This window comes from Rhinoderma darwinii, chromosome 1, assembly GCF_050947455.1.
Source record: "Rhinoderma darwinii isolate aRhiDar2 chromosome 1, aRhiDar2.hap1, whole genome shotgun sequence".
NCBI lineage: Eukaryota > Metazoa > Chordata > Amphibia > Anura > Rhinodermatidae > Rhinoderma > Rhinoderma darwinii.
This window is the reverse complement of record NC_134687.1, coordinates 172635945-172651276: the sequence shown is the minus strand read 5'-3', so window position 1 is coordinate 172651276 and position 15332 is coordinate 172635945. Positions and strand designations below refer to the sequence as shown.

Genomic DNA, 15332 nt, shown 5'->3' with positions numbered 1-15332 from the left:
GAAAATAGGTCTGCAATACGTCGGCAAACATCTGCCCATTCATTTGAATGGGTTTGCCGACGTACTGTGCAGACAACCTGTCATTTACGCGTCGTCGTTTGACAGCTGTCAAACGACGACGCGTAAATGGACTGCCTCGGCAAAGAAGTGCAGGGCACTTCTTTGCCACGTAATTTGAGCTGTTCTTCATTGAACTCAATGAAGAGCAGCTCAAGATATACGAGCGTCACAGACGCCTCGTAAATTACGAGGAGGAGCATTTACGTGTGAAACGAGGCAGCTGTTAACAGTCTGTCTTTTCACACGTAAATGCCTCTCATCGTGTGAACATACCCTTAGGCTGGGTTCACACAACCTATTTTCAGACGTAAACGAGGCGTATTATGCCTCGTTTTACGTCTGAAAATAGGGCTACAATACGTCGGCAAACATCTGCCCATTCATTTGAATGGGTTTGCCGACGTATTGTGCAGATGACCTGTAATTTACGCATCGTCGTTTGACAGCTGTCAAACGACGACGCGTAAATTGACTGCCTCGGCAAAGAAGTGCAGGGCACTTCTTTGCAACGTAATTGTAGCCGTTCTTCATTGAACTCAATGAAGAGCAGCTCAAGATATACGAGCGTCACAGACGCCTCGTATATTACGAGGAGGAGCATTTACGGCTGAAACGACGTAGCTGTTTTCTTCTGAAAACAGGCTGTCATTTCAGCCGTAAAAGCCAGCTAGCGTGTAAACATACCCTAAAACAGCTCCACTGTCTACTAAAATCACTGGGGATAGAGTCCTTCAGAGTAACAATGTAAACGTTACCTCTGGTAGCTTGCACTCAGTCATATAATTCTATTCATTTAGGGTAAGGCCACACAGAGTTGCACTGACCTGCCGCAACGTGGCCATCAACCATGCCGACACCATGTTCGGCACCACTGTCAAATAGTCTGCTAATGGCCACAAAACAGCCCTTTACCTGCAAAATAGTGCCGCCATTATTTAATACACCCTTTATGGCTGCACAATTTTGCAGGTAAATAGCCGTTTTACCCGCAACAATGCGCGGCCATCAACAGGCTATTTGACATCCGGCCGAACAAGGTGCTGGCGCGGTTGTTGCTCGCTTTGCGGCCGGGTCAGTGTAGCTCCGTGTGGCCTTACCCAAAGCATGTAAACTGATTAGCTTAGACATGCTGCGTCACATGTCTTTCCCCGGATAAGACAAAATTTGGACCACCCAGATCGGACGTAAAAAAATGTATCACTCACCACTCCAGCCTTCACTTGTCCACAGGAGGGCCACCTTGGATAACCTCAGGCTGCTACATTAGGCTGTCCTGTGGCGCATGCAAGGTCCTGACGCCGGGCAGCATCAGGACATTATATGCGACGCAGCACACTTTGATGATTCCCGGCCTCAGGCAGCTCAGCCGTGAGGATTTGTGATCCACTGTCCATGAGCTATCATACTGTGACACCGTGAGGCATCATATATACTTCTAGCAAAAAAATACCTCTGTAATACACTATGTAATGGAGCATGCACATTTTATTTTTTTACAGATTCATGTGGAATCCATGAGAAAAACCTCTATGTACCTCTGGAGTAAATCGGATCCACAGGGAGGTACAGCATGAGCCCAATACGACCATGTCAAAAAGGCTTTATGGAATATTTTGTAAAGGGATTTTCCAGGACTTAAATATTTATGTCCTACTCTTAGCATAGGCCATCAATGTTTGTTCAACCAGGTACTGACAAAGTGAATGGGACTAGGCTACCGTACCAGGCACACCCACCCATAAGGATGAGACACTTTTCCTGTCTAAACAAAGGCTGCTTCATTGTTCTGATCTTAAGAGATTTATACCCCTACTAATCAGACGTTGACGGGCTATCCTTAGGATGAGCCATCAGTCTTTATGTCTTAGATAGCCCTTGAAGCAAAATTTTTCTTTCCTTGATATATTCCCTACTTTGGTAAAATGCAGGTACAGTATGCTACTTTAGAGACTTCTAACTGCTTTTTACAAGTGATTTCAGGGCTGCAGGGATCATGAAGTACACCTATTTTAAAGATAAAGTAGGTATCTAAGAAGAGACATTTTGTCTGCATGTTCCTCAAAAGTTTATTGCAATGTGTAGCCTGCTGAAAGGGACTATATTATGTTAAATTAAGTTTTATAAAAATGCTTTCTTGGAAGAATCAGTTAGCATACTTGAAAAGTGGGTAAATCTATCTGTAAATAATAATATTTCAATACTTGGATATGTTTTGGGACTGAAATTGCCACTGTATTTTGTCATATTATGAGGAAATATCATACAAAAGAGAAAATATAGTTTGATATTTCAACCCTAGATGGCAGAAACAATTTAATTCCCAGGCCATGCGTTGTTGATACATCTAGTTTAGCAATTATGAAAAGACGAGATCCAGTTTGTTACTCATTTTTAAGTGGTGACCCTATGTCAAATAGTATTCATCATGGACTTGCAGGGCTATATTGTCCTGTTATATGGTCTATTACCATTATACTGTTGTTATTATTATATCTATTTATGAAATAACCGAAACAAGTGATCATTCCTACGCGTAAGTGGGGTTCTACTGCTCTGAAGCCCAACTATCATGCCAGAGGTTGGACCCATCCAGAAGAACACCTGGTGGGCCAATCCAATTCTTTATGTCCCTTAGAAACACTTAAAACAGAGATTTACTTTTCCTCGAGGGACAATATGGACATTGTAAATGAGCATTTACAATATATTCAAACACGGGTATGAACTGCTGTCCACGAAAGCATTTAGTGCTGGGAATGCCTTGAAAGGTCTGAATTAGAAAATTTTGCCAGTTACCGCCTACAGCCCTAACTTCTCTTTTAGCGAAACACCTCTAAAGCCTTCAAATAACTTTTGAGGCTAATAATGGCCATGTGAGCAATAAATGTTTTACCAGTAGAGCTTTCTTGGTATTCCTCGGTAAACTAGACAATTGCCTCAATAGAGAAGATGAGTATGTTATCATGGGCTACATATGTGTTTACATAAGTTGAGAAACAAATTCATTGTGACTATTTGATTATATGAAAAACTAAATATCAAAACCTATTTATTTTTTTGTTGCCTTTTAGTCATATATATACTGTTCGCCAGTTATTAACTGTTTTAGACACTTCTTGCGCTTGGCTCGACAAAGAGGCATGACTTAGGATAAAAGAGGTGTGGCTTAAAATGTGCCACATTGCGCCAACGTTTTGGCGCAGAAAAGTTAGTCTAAAGTAAGTCAACCAAGAGGTGGCGTAAAGCTATACAAAAGTATCAAAAAAGGTGCCAAATTTATCATCCAGCATGAGCTACTTGGATTTATTTAGATGCATCTAGTCTACTTCAAGCTGTCTAAAGTTAAGACCGTATTAATACATTTGCCTCACTGTGTCTTGTACAACTGAGAACTGTTCTACCAAATTAAATCATTATGTGTAAGTTGCTGTTCTCCTGCAGTTGTTTGCAAACAGGAATGCATCCCTCAATTTAGTGGTGTTGTATACATCACTGTTTTGCTATTTAATTATGGGTCATCTGGCGGTAGTGAAAATTCAGTTTTCACTACGGACGTTACCGATTGTCTTTATCCACAACCCTGAAATACTTTCTTCAGCCACTCTCTAAAGCAATGAATCAACTCTGACTATGGTGTAGTATCTAGAAATCCCTTATGCTATGTCCCCTCCTTTGCTTCCTAACAGATGTGTGATAGTTACACAATTTTAGTTTTATGATCTTATGAGCAATTGAGGGGATAATAAATCTTACATAAGTTCAGCTGCACACGTCAAACAGGTGTTCATAGTTCCCCAAAATCTGTATGTCAACAATAGCAAACTGCTCTAGCTGTTAAAACACAGCACATCTCAATGGAGGACTCAATTAGTTGTTCCTGAGCACTATCACACAACTAAAACATAATGGGAAAAAAGAAAAGAGACAAAAACAACACAATACACACAAACACACTAAAAATATATTTGAAGATCGTAGGGAAAGGAATCTTTTCAAAGTCTACTTTGTAATAAATATATATATATATATATATATATATATATGTATTTTACCTCGTTAATCCGCAATTAAAGTGTATCTCTTGTGTCAACACTAATTAAAATGATCAATTTTCTGGTACACCTAATAAAGTTTTGTGGCTCCTTTTGTACAGTACAGAGAATTCATCCTTTGTCCCCTAAACCAGTATGTTTAAAAATGTTGGCACCATTAGGGGATTCAATTCATTAAGGTCATAGAAATCATATACACCTGCATATGGATAAAACACCATAAAAGTAGCCTTAGCTGAGAAGATTTTTGGAAATTTTTGTTTTCCATACAGTCTCACAACTGTACCCCCATTTGATGGGCCGTGGTAGTATACATGGCAGCTGCTTTGTGACTCGGCAACTAAGGTGAGGAGCAGTTAGAGATCAATATGGATAATAGAAGAGGTGAATAAAAGGAGTCATGGAAAATTGAATTGCTGGAAGACCAAGGGAAGAAGGAAAAGATGCATAAAGCAAGATTAAGGCAAAATAATCTAGCTTTTAATGTCATGGACTCACTTTCTGCTAAGGGTGCTCATGTGGAGTAGGGCTTTGTTCCACATTTTGCTATACTTAATTTTTTTATGTTGTGAGATAACACATTGCCTTACCTATGCCATGTGCATATAATTGGTAGGCAGAGCCCTACCTGAGAAATCATTCAGAGTGTGACTCCTTTACAAATTTTTCCTGCACTGCGGGTGGATAGGATCCCTTGAATGGACCTTTGTAGCAACTTCCTGCACAGTCAGGGAACGGGATTGCCATTGTGCAGGGATAAAGGTGAAGATTTCCTAAGGCCACGTCCAAAATTTGCGCAAATTCACAACAATTACACAACGAATCTGTAGCAAAATTTGTATATTTGACAGATAATTCAGACGTGGCGGATATCACAGTGGATTTGCTGCAGATTTCAGCCTTTGCATTGCAAAGGCTGAAATACGCAGTGAAAATCTGCTGCTTCTCTGCAATGGACTATGCACACTGTGGAGTGTAAATTCTGCACCGCAGCCTAAATTTTGCACTCTTATTTTCCGCAATGTCTAAACTAAGTTACCTAGAAAGCTATAGAAACCAAAAAGAAAGAGAGGCTGCTGTGGATATCCACTGAGACCTGTCCGCAGTGGAATTGCGCCACATCTTAACATGCCCTAATTCGCAGGATGTCAATTCTATCACAGAATTTTTGCAGATTTTCACTACGGATTTTACCCTTTGCAATGCATAAGGTGAAATCCGCACCAAAATCCACGTCAAAATCTGCAAGTAACACATGCAGAATTTATTGCGGATTCATTGTGGCATTGCTGCAAAATCTGCAGCACAAATAATTTGCAGGGTGTGGCTTTAGGGTGAATTCACACGTGGCAGATTTTGTTACAGACATTTTCTGCAACTGAAAATCCGGTCAATGGGGCTGTTTCTACAGCAAGCACATGCATTTCTGCAAGTTCCATTCATGTGAATATAACAGATTTTCAGTCACAGAAATTTCTGCAACAAAATCTGCCACATGTGAATCTACCCTACAGTCATAAGGACTTCTGCCTCTGTGTCCAGGTGATGCCAGCGGTCGGCCCTTCACCAACCATGAACTAATTGCAAATCCTAGCAATATGCCATCACTTCATATAAAAAGTAATAATACTTTGAATAGTTTTCTACTTTTTAGTATATATGTAGTTTAATGCAGTAATTGTACGAGGGATCATTTAAAAAAAATAATAATAATAATAATATTTCATTGATTTGTAAAGAAATCTGCCTGGGATATTGTTCTCTTTGTAACATTTGACAATACATTGTGTTCTTTTAGGTGAACACATTGTGACGCCTGGTACGGGCAGCTTCCCAGTGCCAGCTGGATGCCAATAAAGGTCTCCTATTGAAACACTTGCAATGTGTCCCAGTGTTTATAGTTCTCAGGAGAAGAATGCATTGAAGGTGCTAATAATGTCTGCCTGAACGTAATCTATCCGTTTGCCCTTTCATCATTGGCAAAATCATGTTGTAGACCTGAACACCTCTTAGATTTCCTCTTTTTTTTCCAAAGCCTTCTTTTCCTATTTGCCCTGAAGGAAAATACCTGAGCCTGATAGTTTTAAATGTCATTTCTCCACTTGGTTCTCACTGATATATTTATATCCAGGAGAATGACAGTATACTGTTTACTGGAGGAGAGTCCCCTGGGAATGCGCTTGAAGAGACATTTCAAGAAGTAAAACGGTTAATATAGTATTTCTTTTTCACATAATAATAGGCAGCAGCTTTAATACGGACAAAGAGGTAAAACTTTACTTTGTTATTACATTTAATCTCTTCTTCATAATGTAAGGTTTTCCCTTCGTCTATGAAATTCTACACAACAATATTTGAATGCAGAATCCCTATAACTTCTATATCCAAGTAAAGGAATATCATATCCAATAATAAAAAGCCAATTTAAAAAATTAAGCAATTTCTTAAGCGTTAAATCAGTCTGTGGTATAAGAATCGAACCTAAGTAATATTTTTTCCAATATTTGTTAAAGAAAAAGAAGGTGCCCCAAAACTTAGTGATTGCACTAGGTCCGGGCAATGTGGGGGGGCCATATTATGACTGTCTGAAATGGACCTAAGGGTCATGCTGCTATTCTCACCCACAATAGATGGGGGTTGCCACAGGGAATGGGGGATGTGGTGGGGTGAATCAGCACTAGAAAAGCGGTCTCAGTTTGATTTTTGCTCTCGTGCCCCCTCTCTTCTATGCAGGAATGTAGCTAAAGGCTCATGGGTCCTGGTGCAAGAATTCAGCTTGGGCCCCCCTACCCCTCCCCTACACCACCAGACCCCTGCGTGTGTTTATGCCCAGCCGCCTTGCCCAACAACCCCCATGGATGTCTCCACAGTATAATGCCCCCCATAGCTGTCTCCACAGTATAATGCTCCCCGTAGCTGCCCCCACACAGTAAAATGCCCCCCATAGCTGACCACCACAGTATAATGCCCCCAAACAGTATAATGCTCCCCATAGCTGCCCCCACACAGTATAATGCTCCCATAGCTGCCCCCACGCAGTAAAATGCCCCCATAGCTGAGCACCACAGTATAATGCCCCCACACAGTATAATGCTCCCCATAGCTTCCCCCACACAGTATAATGCTCCCCATAGCTGCCCCCTCACAGTATAATGCTCTGATAGCTGCCCCCACACAGTATAATTCGCCCCATAGCTGCCCCATACAGTATAATGCCCCCATAGCTGCCCTCACACAGTATAATGCCCCCATACAATATAATACCCCCATAGCTTCCCCCACACAGTATAATGCCCCCATAGCTGCCCCATACAGTATAATGCCCCCATAACTGCCCCCATACAGTATAATTCCCCCATAGCTGCCTCACACAGCATAATGTCCCCCCATATGTGCTCCCAAAACAGTATAATGCCCCAACCCCACAATATCGGCCCCCCCATACAGTATAATGCCCCCCACCATATCAGCCCCCATACAGTATAATGCCCCTGCCATATCAGCCCCCCATACAGTATAATGCCTCCCATATCAGCTCTCCATGCAGTATAATGCCCCAACCCAGCAATATCGCCCCCCCCCCATACAGTATAATGCATATGTGCATAAAAGAAAAATAATACAATTACCTACCTTTCCCCGTTCCCACGCTGGGTGGAGGATCCTTCTCCTCCTTTGGTCTGTGCTATGAGTGACTCGGCTCAGACTGGCACAATGACATCATTACATCGAGCCTGTCTGCGTCGAGCCGCCCATGGCTCAGGGCACACTGAATGCTAGAGCAAGGAGCCGTCAGCTCCTTGCTCCAGCATTGAATGGAACCGGGACCTCCATGAGTTGCTCTCGACCCCCCGGAGGTCAACACATGACCCCCCAGGGGGTCGCGACCCACAGTTTGTAATGTATTGTATTGTGCAGTTTGCGGTGGAGGGAGGAGGGGGGCTGTAATTTAACGGCCCCCCTCTCCTATCTCCGCCGCAAACACAGACAGCACAATACAATACATCACGGGCCTCCTCTGCAGCTCACCTGGAGTCATTCATGATTTTCCGCACCGGCTATTCCATGCTGGCTGGGTGTACCATGTGTTCGTGACGTCTAAGGAGCCCGACCAGTAACCGAGAAGTGCCGCGCCACAGCGCAGAAAATTTATTAAATCATTAGCACGCTATGTGGCAACGGGGGCCCTGTGGGAGGCTTAGGGTCCCGGTCACAACTGCGACCACTATGACTCCTATAGCTACACCACTGCTTCTATGTACATTTTTGATGAAGACATGTTGTTTTACAACAGGTTGCAAAAAGAGCTTGCAATATATGGAAACTCTTGTCGTCTATGGGTCACTGAACTATGCATACACCCGAAGTTATAAGAAATAAAAAGAATAACAAAAAAGGAAGTTTCATATAACAAGTGTTGTATTTCCAGTCTACAGAAGTTGGACTGAGCAACCAAGACACAGCATGGTCCAGTAACAATCCAAAGTATGTATTCTCAGAGGGAGTCAAGCTGATTTATTTAGTAAAATACACCCTAAGACAAACTCCAGTACATATATGTCAATCCCGAATAAAATATGGATAAGAAATTGTTCCATAAATAACTGTCCGATATCACTTGTCCATTAGAACCAATCATATAAGAAAGCCAAAGCAATAATTCTGCAGCAAACACTGGTCTGTTATATGGACTGGTAGGGACGTTGTGTGCTGCCATACAAGGTCCAATCACGCGGCTTTGCCATAGGCATGGACCCTTAGTTTGTATTGAAGATATGTTATATATTTTGGTGCTTTCCCTGTGTACTGGTTCTCTTCTCAATGGACTGTTTGCAAACTTTTGGATTTAGTCATTTGTAAAAGCCAACTATAAAATTGTATGACTCCTAGTTTGTTGGTTCTTAAGAAAAAATTCCAGCATACACTATTTGTAAATACAGTCATCGTTTTGTTAAATTCATTTATTTTGGGTCAGTTTATCCAGGCGGTACATGGATATCTTTTTCAACTACTATCTTAGTCCGTTAAACAACGAAAATATCATTTACATTATTTTCACCCACATTAATTAACTAAAACATTCTTTTTTTTTTTTCCTGATGTAGCCCAAGCACTAAACTTTCAGGATTCTAAATATTAGTCTATCAGTCAACATTATCCAAATTAATATAGAGATACAGATGAAGCAGAGCTGAATTTGTCCGTGCAGGAAACCTGAATTTGGAATATGGCACAATTATATAACAATATGTTTATTATCTATGATTTTCCACAGGACTACAGGTAGATGTTCGACTATGTTGACTGAGAGATATACAATAAAAAACAGTAGTTTTAGAGAAATGTCAAATTTAGTCCTGCTACATTTGTATATTTATATGATTTGTAAATGAATATATACCTTCTGCAAGATGGATACCTACAGATGTAGCAGAGCTGCAGAAGGTCCTGTTCAAACATACATATGATTATACTCAATCTGACAATTCTGCTGTCGGATTCCTTTTAAAGTTTTAGAGTAATGAGTTGAAGCACCATCATTTTGGCTCCAGTCCAAGGTAGCCTTCCAGCAGACATTGCATGTAATGTGACATACACACAAGTAAAAAAATCCTCAGAATTACAAGCATTACAACATAGCACCAGTCGCTCTCCAGAATAATTAACAGTGAAGGTTTAATCATAGCTCATGCGTGACTCCAGGAACTACACACAATTCTATCAATCTATTGTTAAAAAGGACAGACCTAGAGTATAAAAAGGAGCAGATTTTTAGAAAATACTTCTTTTGACTGGAACTGGAAAAGCAGGAGTTGCACATTTAAGATAAATAAATCACAATTTAGAATTTAGCATCTTACAAAATCCTGATTAACGCAGGATGTTTTGTTTTTTATATGTAACTATCCCCATCTGTGAGACATTTTTGGATTAAGTTGTGCTACAGATTTTTTTAAATGTGTTTTATACAATTACGGCTTATGGTGGCCATTAAACAAATAAACAAATTAGAAATAATAAACAAACAAAAAATACAACAAATTCTAAATAGCAAAAGGGCATTTCTTTTATAATCTATCAATGTCATATCTATCTATCTATGGCATACTTCATATATCTATCAATGTATCTCATATTTTCTCTTTAAACTATCTATCTATCTATCTATCTATCTATCTATCTATCTATCTATCTATCTATCTATCTATCTATCTATCTATCTATCATCTATCTATCTATCTATCTATCTATCTATCTATCTATCTATCTATCTATCTATCTATCTATCTATCTATCTATCTATCTATCTATCTATCTATCTCATATCTATCTATCTATCTATCTATCTATCTATCTATCTATCTATCTATCTATCTATCCATCTATCTATCTATCTATCTATCTATCTATCTATCTATCTATCTATCTATCTATCTATCTATCTATCTATCTATCTATCTATCTATCTATCTATCTATCTATCTATCTATCTATCTATCTATCTATCTATCTATCTATCTATCTAATCCAAAGCCCAGCAGAACAGGCAGAGTGTAGGTGCAAACCCTGGGCAACAGACCAATGTCCCGTATAGATAGAAACAAAAATATAGGCAGCACTCTGTAGAACATAGTGAAAAAATGGTTACTTTATTACCCTCACGCAACGTTTCAGCTCCTTCCACAGGAGAAAGGCTATCTATCTATCTATCTATCTATCTATCTATCTATCTAGAATCCAAAAATCAGGCAGCACTCCAAGGTATAAGCAAGGTAGAAAAAGGTGCTTTATTGGTCCATATACACACGATGTTTCAGCTCAACACAGGAGACTTTCTATCTATCTCATATCTATCTATCTATCTATCTATCTATCTATCTATCTATCTATCTATCTATCTATCTATCTATCTATCTATCTCATATCTATCTCATATCTATCTATCTATCTATCTATCTATCTATCTATCTATCTATCTATCTATCTATCTATCTATCTATCTATCTATCTATCTATCTATCTATCTATCTATCTATCTATCTATCTATCTATCAGGTTTATATCAATCTATGTAACCAGTCATCTTTAAATTGACTTAAAAATATTCCAATGGAAAACCACACATAACAATTGTGATAGCCCAGCACAGGCTCATTGTGCCAAATTGCACATCTCAGCCCTGCTGTATTTGTGTAAAGACAGACACACACACACACACACACACACACACACACACACAAATATATGTATATGTTTACAAATTCATAATAAGATGGCATCAAATAAGGGGAATTGTGCAAATACCCTCTCTTTTATTATTATATAGAGTGAGTAATGGGAACCACAAAGGTGTACACCACCGTTATTGAGAAAATTTTTATTTTGGGGAAAGGTAGCGATGGATAAGGATTGTGGTTCCTTGGAAAATTGAAAATGGTGAAAATAATAAACTTTTATTAACAAATTTTATTAAAATTATTTAAAAAGTATCCAATGTAGGTCAAATTAAATTACAGGAAGATGGCAACATTATTATACAGTAATTTTTTGTATCTCCATGAGGGAAAAGTCCTTATTTGTAAAATTCTGTCAAAGTTTTTAGGAATCAAGAGTGACTGCTTGTGAAAGTCTAGCCTTAGGGCTGAAGAAGAGAAAGTCTTGTAATCGAATGCTGGTGGTAGCGGTAGTAAACGTTACAAATTAGCATTTAATGACGCACGGAACACATTGTATATATACATAAGTTTCAGTAATGCGCCTATAAATAATATGAAGACTCTGACCATCTTGTGATCTATATCTTTTTCCCTTTCTAATTCTCGGACACATGCATGTAATTAATGTTGATTTATTTAGATAAATAACATATGTTTATCTTGAGCTGCCATATCAGGTAACCTGTCCAGCGTGTTATTTCAGTTGAAATTATAATGTTCTCTTCTCTTTGACATATTATATGTCACTTATCTTATGATGTGTAGTTCATGTTAGCTCATTTTGAAGGAAAAAAATGTGTAAGAGGCAAGTTAATAGAAGCCAGATGGCCGGTGTGATAAGATGGGGTGCTGGGAATATCTGTCTAGAATGGCCAGAGCTGAAGGGATGAATTCCCTGTCTACACATCTTATTGAGGAACAGAAGACTGCACATAGGACATGCAATGAGACTGACTGTGAAACCAACCACACAAGTTAGGGTCAGTATGACCGCAGCCACAGCACAGCTGTATAGCATTCAGAAGTAAATGCGACAAGAGTTTACAGATGTAGCAGAGCTAAGTTTGTAATTTAGTACAACTCATCATATCATGCTAAGTGCTTTTCTATAGGACTCATTGAGTTTCTCACTCTACAAAGAGAAACTATTCATTCCAAACTCAGCTCTGCTACAGCTGTACCGATAATTGCATAAGCGTCAAAATGTTTTAATTTGATTTGGTCATTAATATAAAAAATATAGAAAAAATAAAAAACTGTTTCTTATTAAAGGCTCTAAATACCTGTTCACCAGATGGGACTTTTAGACATGCTTTAATGTATAGCATTAAAACTCTGTAATAAACCAAACATACTTTCATACACCATACACAGCACAACTCTAACTCATGTCAGTCCATAATATTCTAGGTATCAGTGCCCCAACTTTAATGACATCACTATCAAAAATTGCAGTACACCCTAATGTAACAAAGCAGTGTTTGTCAATTATTTTCTGTCCTTTAATTCACCATGATTTCAGGATGTACTGTGTTGTGCTTGTGTTTTACATAGGACTGCAGACAAACCTACTGAGTTATCTTAATGCAAACAGTTATTCAATTCCCTTTAAGAGATAGCACGATAAAATCACTGAAATGACCATCCCCGATATATCTTTATTAATCATTCCCTCGAATCCGCTTTAATTGACCTATGTAATAGGTTTCCATTTACATATTCACTTAAGAATCACCGATTGTATATAGATCAACTGTATTTTACATAAAATGTACATTCCTAAGTAAATCCCATCTATAGTTCAACTGCAAGATGAAAAATTGGAAATATTTTACACCATAAAAAGTCCAGTCCAGCAATCCATCAAATAGAAGAAGTTTTCCATGGCCATTGAGATTTGTTTGCTTTTAACAACCTAATACCAGCAATACTTCTACAGAGAAAGCACAACATAAAACTGCACCATAAATCTAATATTTCATGAGCAGAGAATTGAACATAGAAATGAATACTGCGGGATAGGAATAAAGGGCTTCAAGAGAATCATCCATCATCCTCACTCAGGTCGGAAGCCTGTTGTGTGACTGCTCAAGAACTAAAAGTTCTTGTAAGCTCCTTGTGACATTCTTAGCTAAAACTTGGAGCTCCCTAACTGGAAATGCTCTTATGTAAAGTTCTACGTGGGCAGTAACTGTCCAGCTTATAATTCTAGCAAGAAATAACATTTCACACCTGAAAGAGTTAAGATCCTAATGTATTAAACAGTTACTAGGATAAAATGTATTGACCAGTAGTGATGAAAAAAAATTACATTTCTACAGAAAGATGTAGTGATAATAAACATGAATGAAAATATAGACATATTAAATAATCCATAACTAGATAATTCACAGTTGGAAGACATCTAGCAGTACAGATAGTTTATCAGACTCTGTAGTGGACATTTACCCCTATACAGGTGTTTCATCCTCCTCAGTACAGATGTAGCCATCTTTATCTTGACTTTTAACACATTAAATACACAGTGGCAAGGAACTTTAACTTGACTTTTTCAATGGCTTTTCAATGGCTCAAGTGATAAGTTATCATGCTGCACCGCTGTCAGTCAGAATAAGGATTGCTACATCTGTATATATATACACTGTCCTGTTGCTCAGTAAAGTGTATGTCCAGCCAATTCTGCTAATTACTATGTAAAACTAAGTGAGGAAGAAGAGACACGTACATTTTCCATATTTTCATTATCCCATAATTTCATAATAAAGTGACTAAACATTATACAATAAGACGTTTTCTCTTACATAAAAGCTAATGTACTGCATCATAGTGAGATGCTAAATTAACAAATATATGAAGCTAGAATGAAATGTTACCTGGCCAAGGTTCTTCCCTTTCTTGTGGGAAACTCCATGCTGGAAGCTTAAAGACCTGTTGGTGGCCAGAGTAGGAGTCTGCACCGCTACAATGGACTTGATGGAGTTGACCTTGGATCTGGAGGTGTCTAGTTGGGTACTCTCCACCATCAAAACTACAGCTAGTAGAGGTAGCAGACAGCAGCACTCCCCATTCCACCCCAGGAAAACCATGTTCATCCTTCAGCACTGCGTGGAAGTGAAGGAAAGAACTATGACACAATTCTCCAAATGTCTGAAACAGAAGGCACTACAGGATCTGTTCTCTCTAGTTTACAATCACACCCAATAACTTTAAACAGTTACTGGAGAAACTGCACATCTGGTGGTTTGAATACATGGGAGTGGAAAATTCAATGCATGCACCGAGAGTCATCAGCATTCAATAGCCTTATGTAAGATTTACTACAACTTAAGAGTTAAAAAGAAAACAGGGTTTACAGTTGTATTAGCTTGTAGTGTCCATGAAAAGGGGGTCCGGCTCAGATGATGACTGTCCTCCTAGTGGGGTCCAGCAGCATCCTTAGACAGAGATCCAGGTGAGCAGCTGTGTGAATAGGATGCTGCAGGAGCAATTCTCCAGTCCCATTCAGAGAGTCCGGTGCAGAACTAGCAGTGATGTACTGAACCGGATTACATACAAACATCCCATGTGTTTCTGACTCTTTCTGGCTTCCCCTTTCTCTTTGGTCTTTAATGACCTCAGCTCCTTTCTTTTTATAGGTTTCCACAATGGGTTTCTTTCCCCCCGCCCACATCCAGGAGTGACAAAGCATGAAACTGAGCCCACAGCTACTTCTAACATTTGGAAGGAAGAAGCGAGAGGGAGAGATGCCCTCCTGAGAAGTTTATTATCTACATGTTTCCTACAACGCTGCGTCCTGGAGTGCGGAGGCTCCGTGCCCACCTCTCATTCCTTGCCGGCGATGTGGAGGACATTATTAGAAGATCCATATTACACTCAGGAACATCCTATTGTTCTGTCTTTCCTGCCCTACATACAATTACTGTGCAGCTGTTCCACAGGAAATATTTCCTACTTTTTTCTGTCCCTCTGAATGTCAGACATCCCTCATAGACAAGCATTCCAT

The 15332-nt window shown here is 39.2% G+C and overlaps 1 protein-coding gene across 1 annotated transcript in view; it reads right to left on the bottom strand.

The window, feature by feature from the left end:
* DKK2 (dickkopf Wnt signaling pathway inhibitor 2) overlaps window positions 1-14932 on the bottom strand; it is an 81822-nt gene extending 66890 nt beyond the window's left edge. Inside the window, exon 1 of the mRNA XM_075849748.1 lies at window positions 14203-14932. Coding sequence (XP_075705863.1) covers window positions 14203-14421 — 219 coding nt within the window. The 5' untranslated portion in view covers window positions 14422-14932. The remainder of the gene's footprint in view (window positions 1-14202) is intronic.
* Between the last annotated feature and the right edge of the window lie 400 nt (window positions 14933-15332).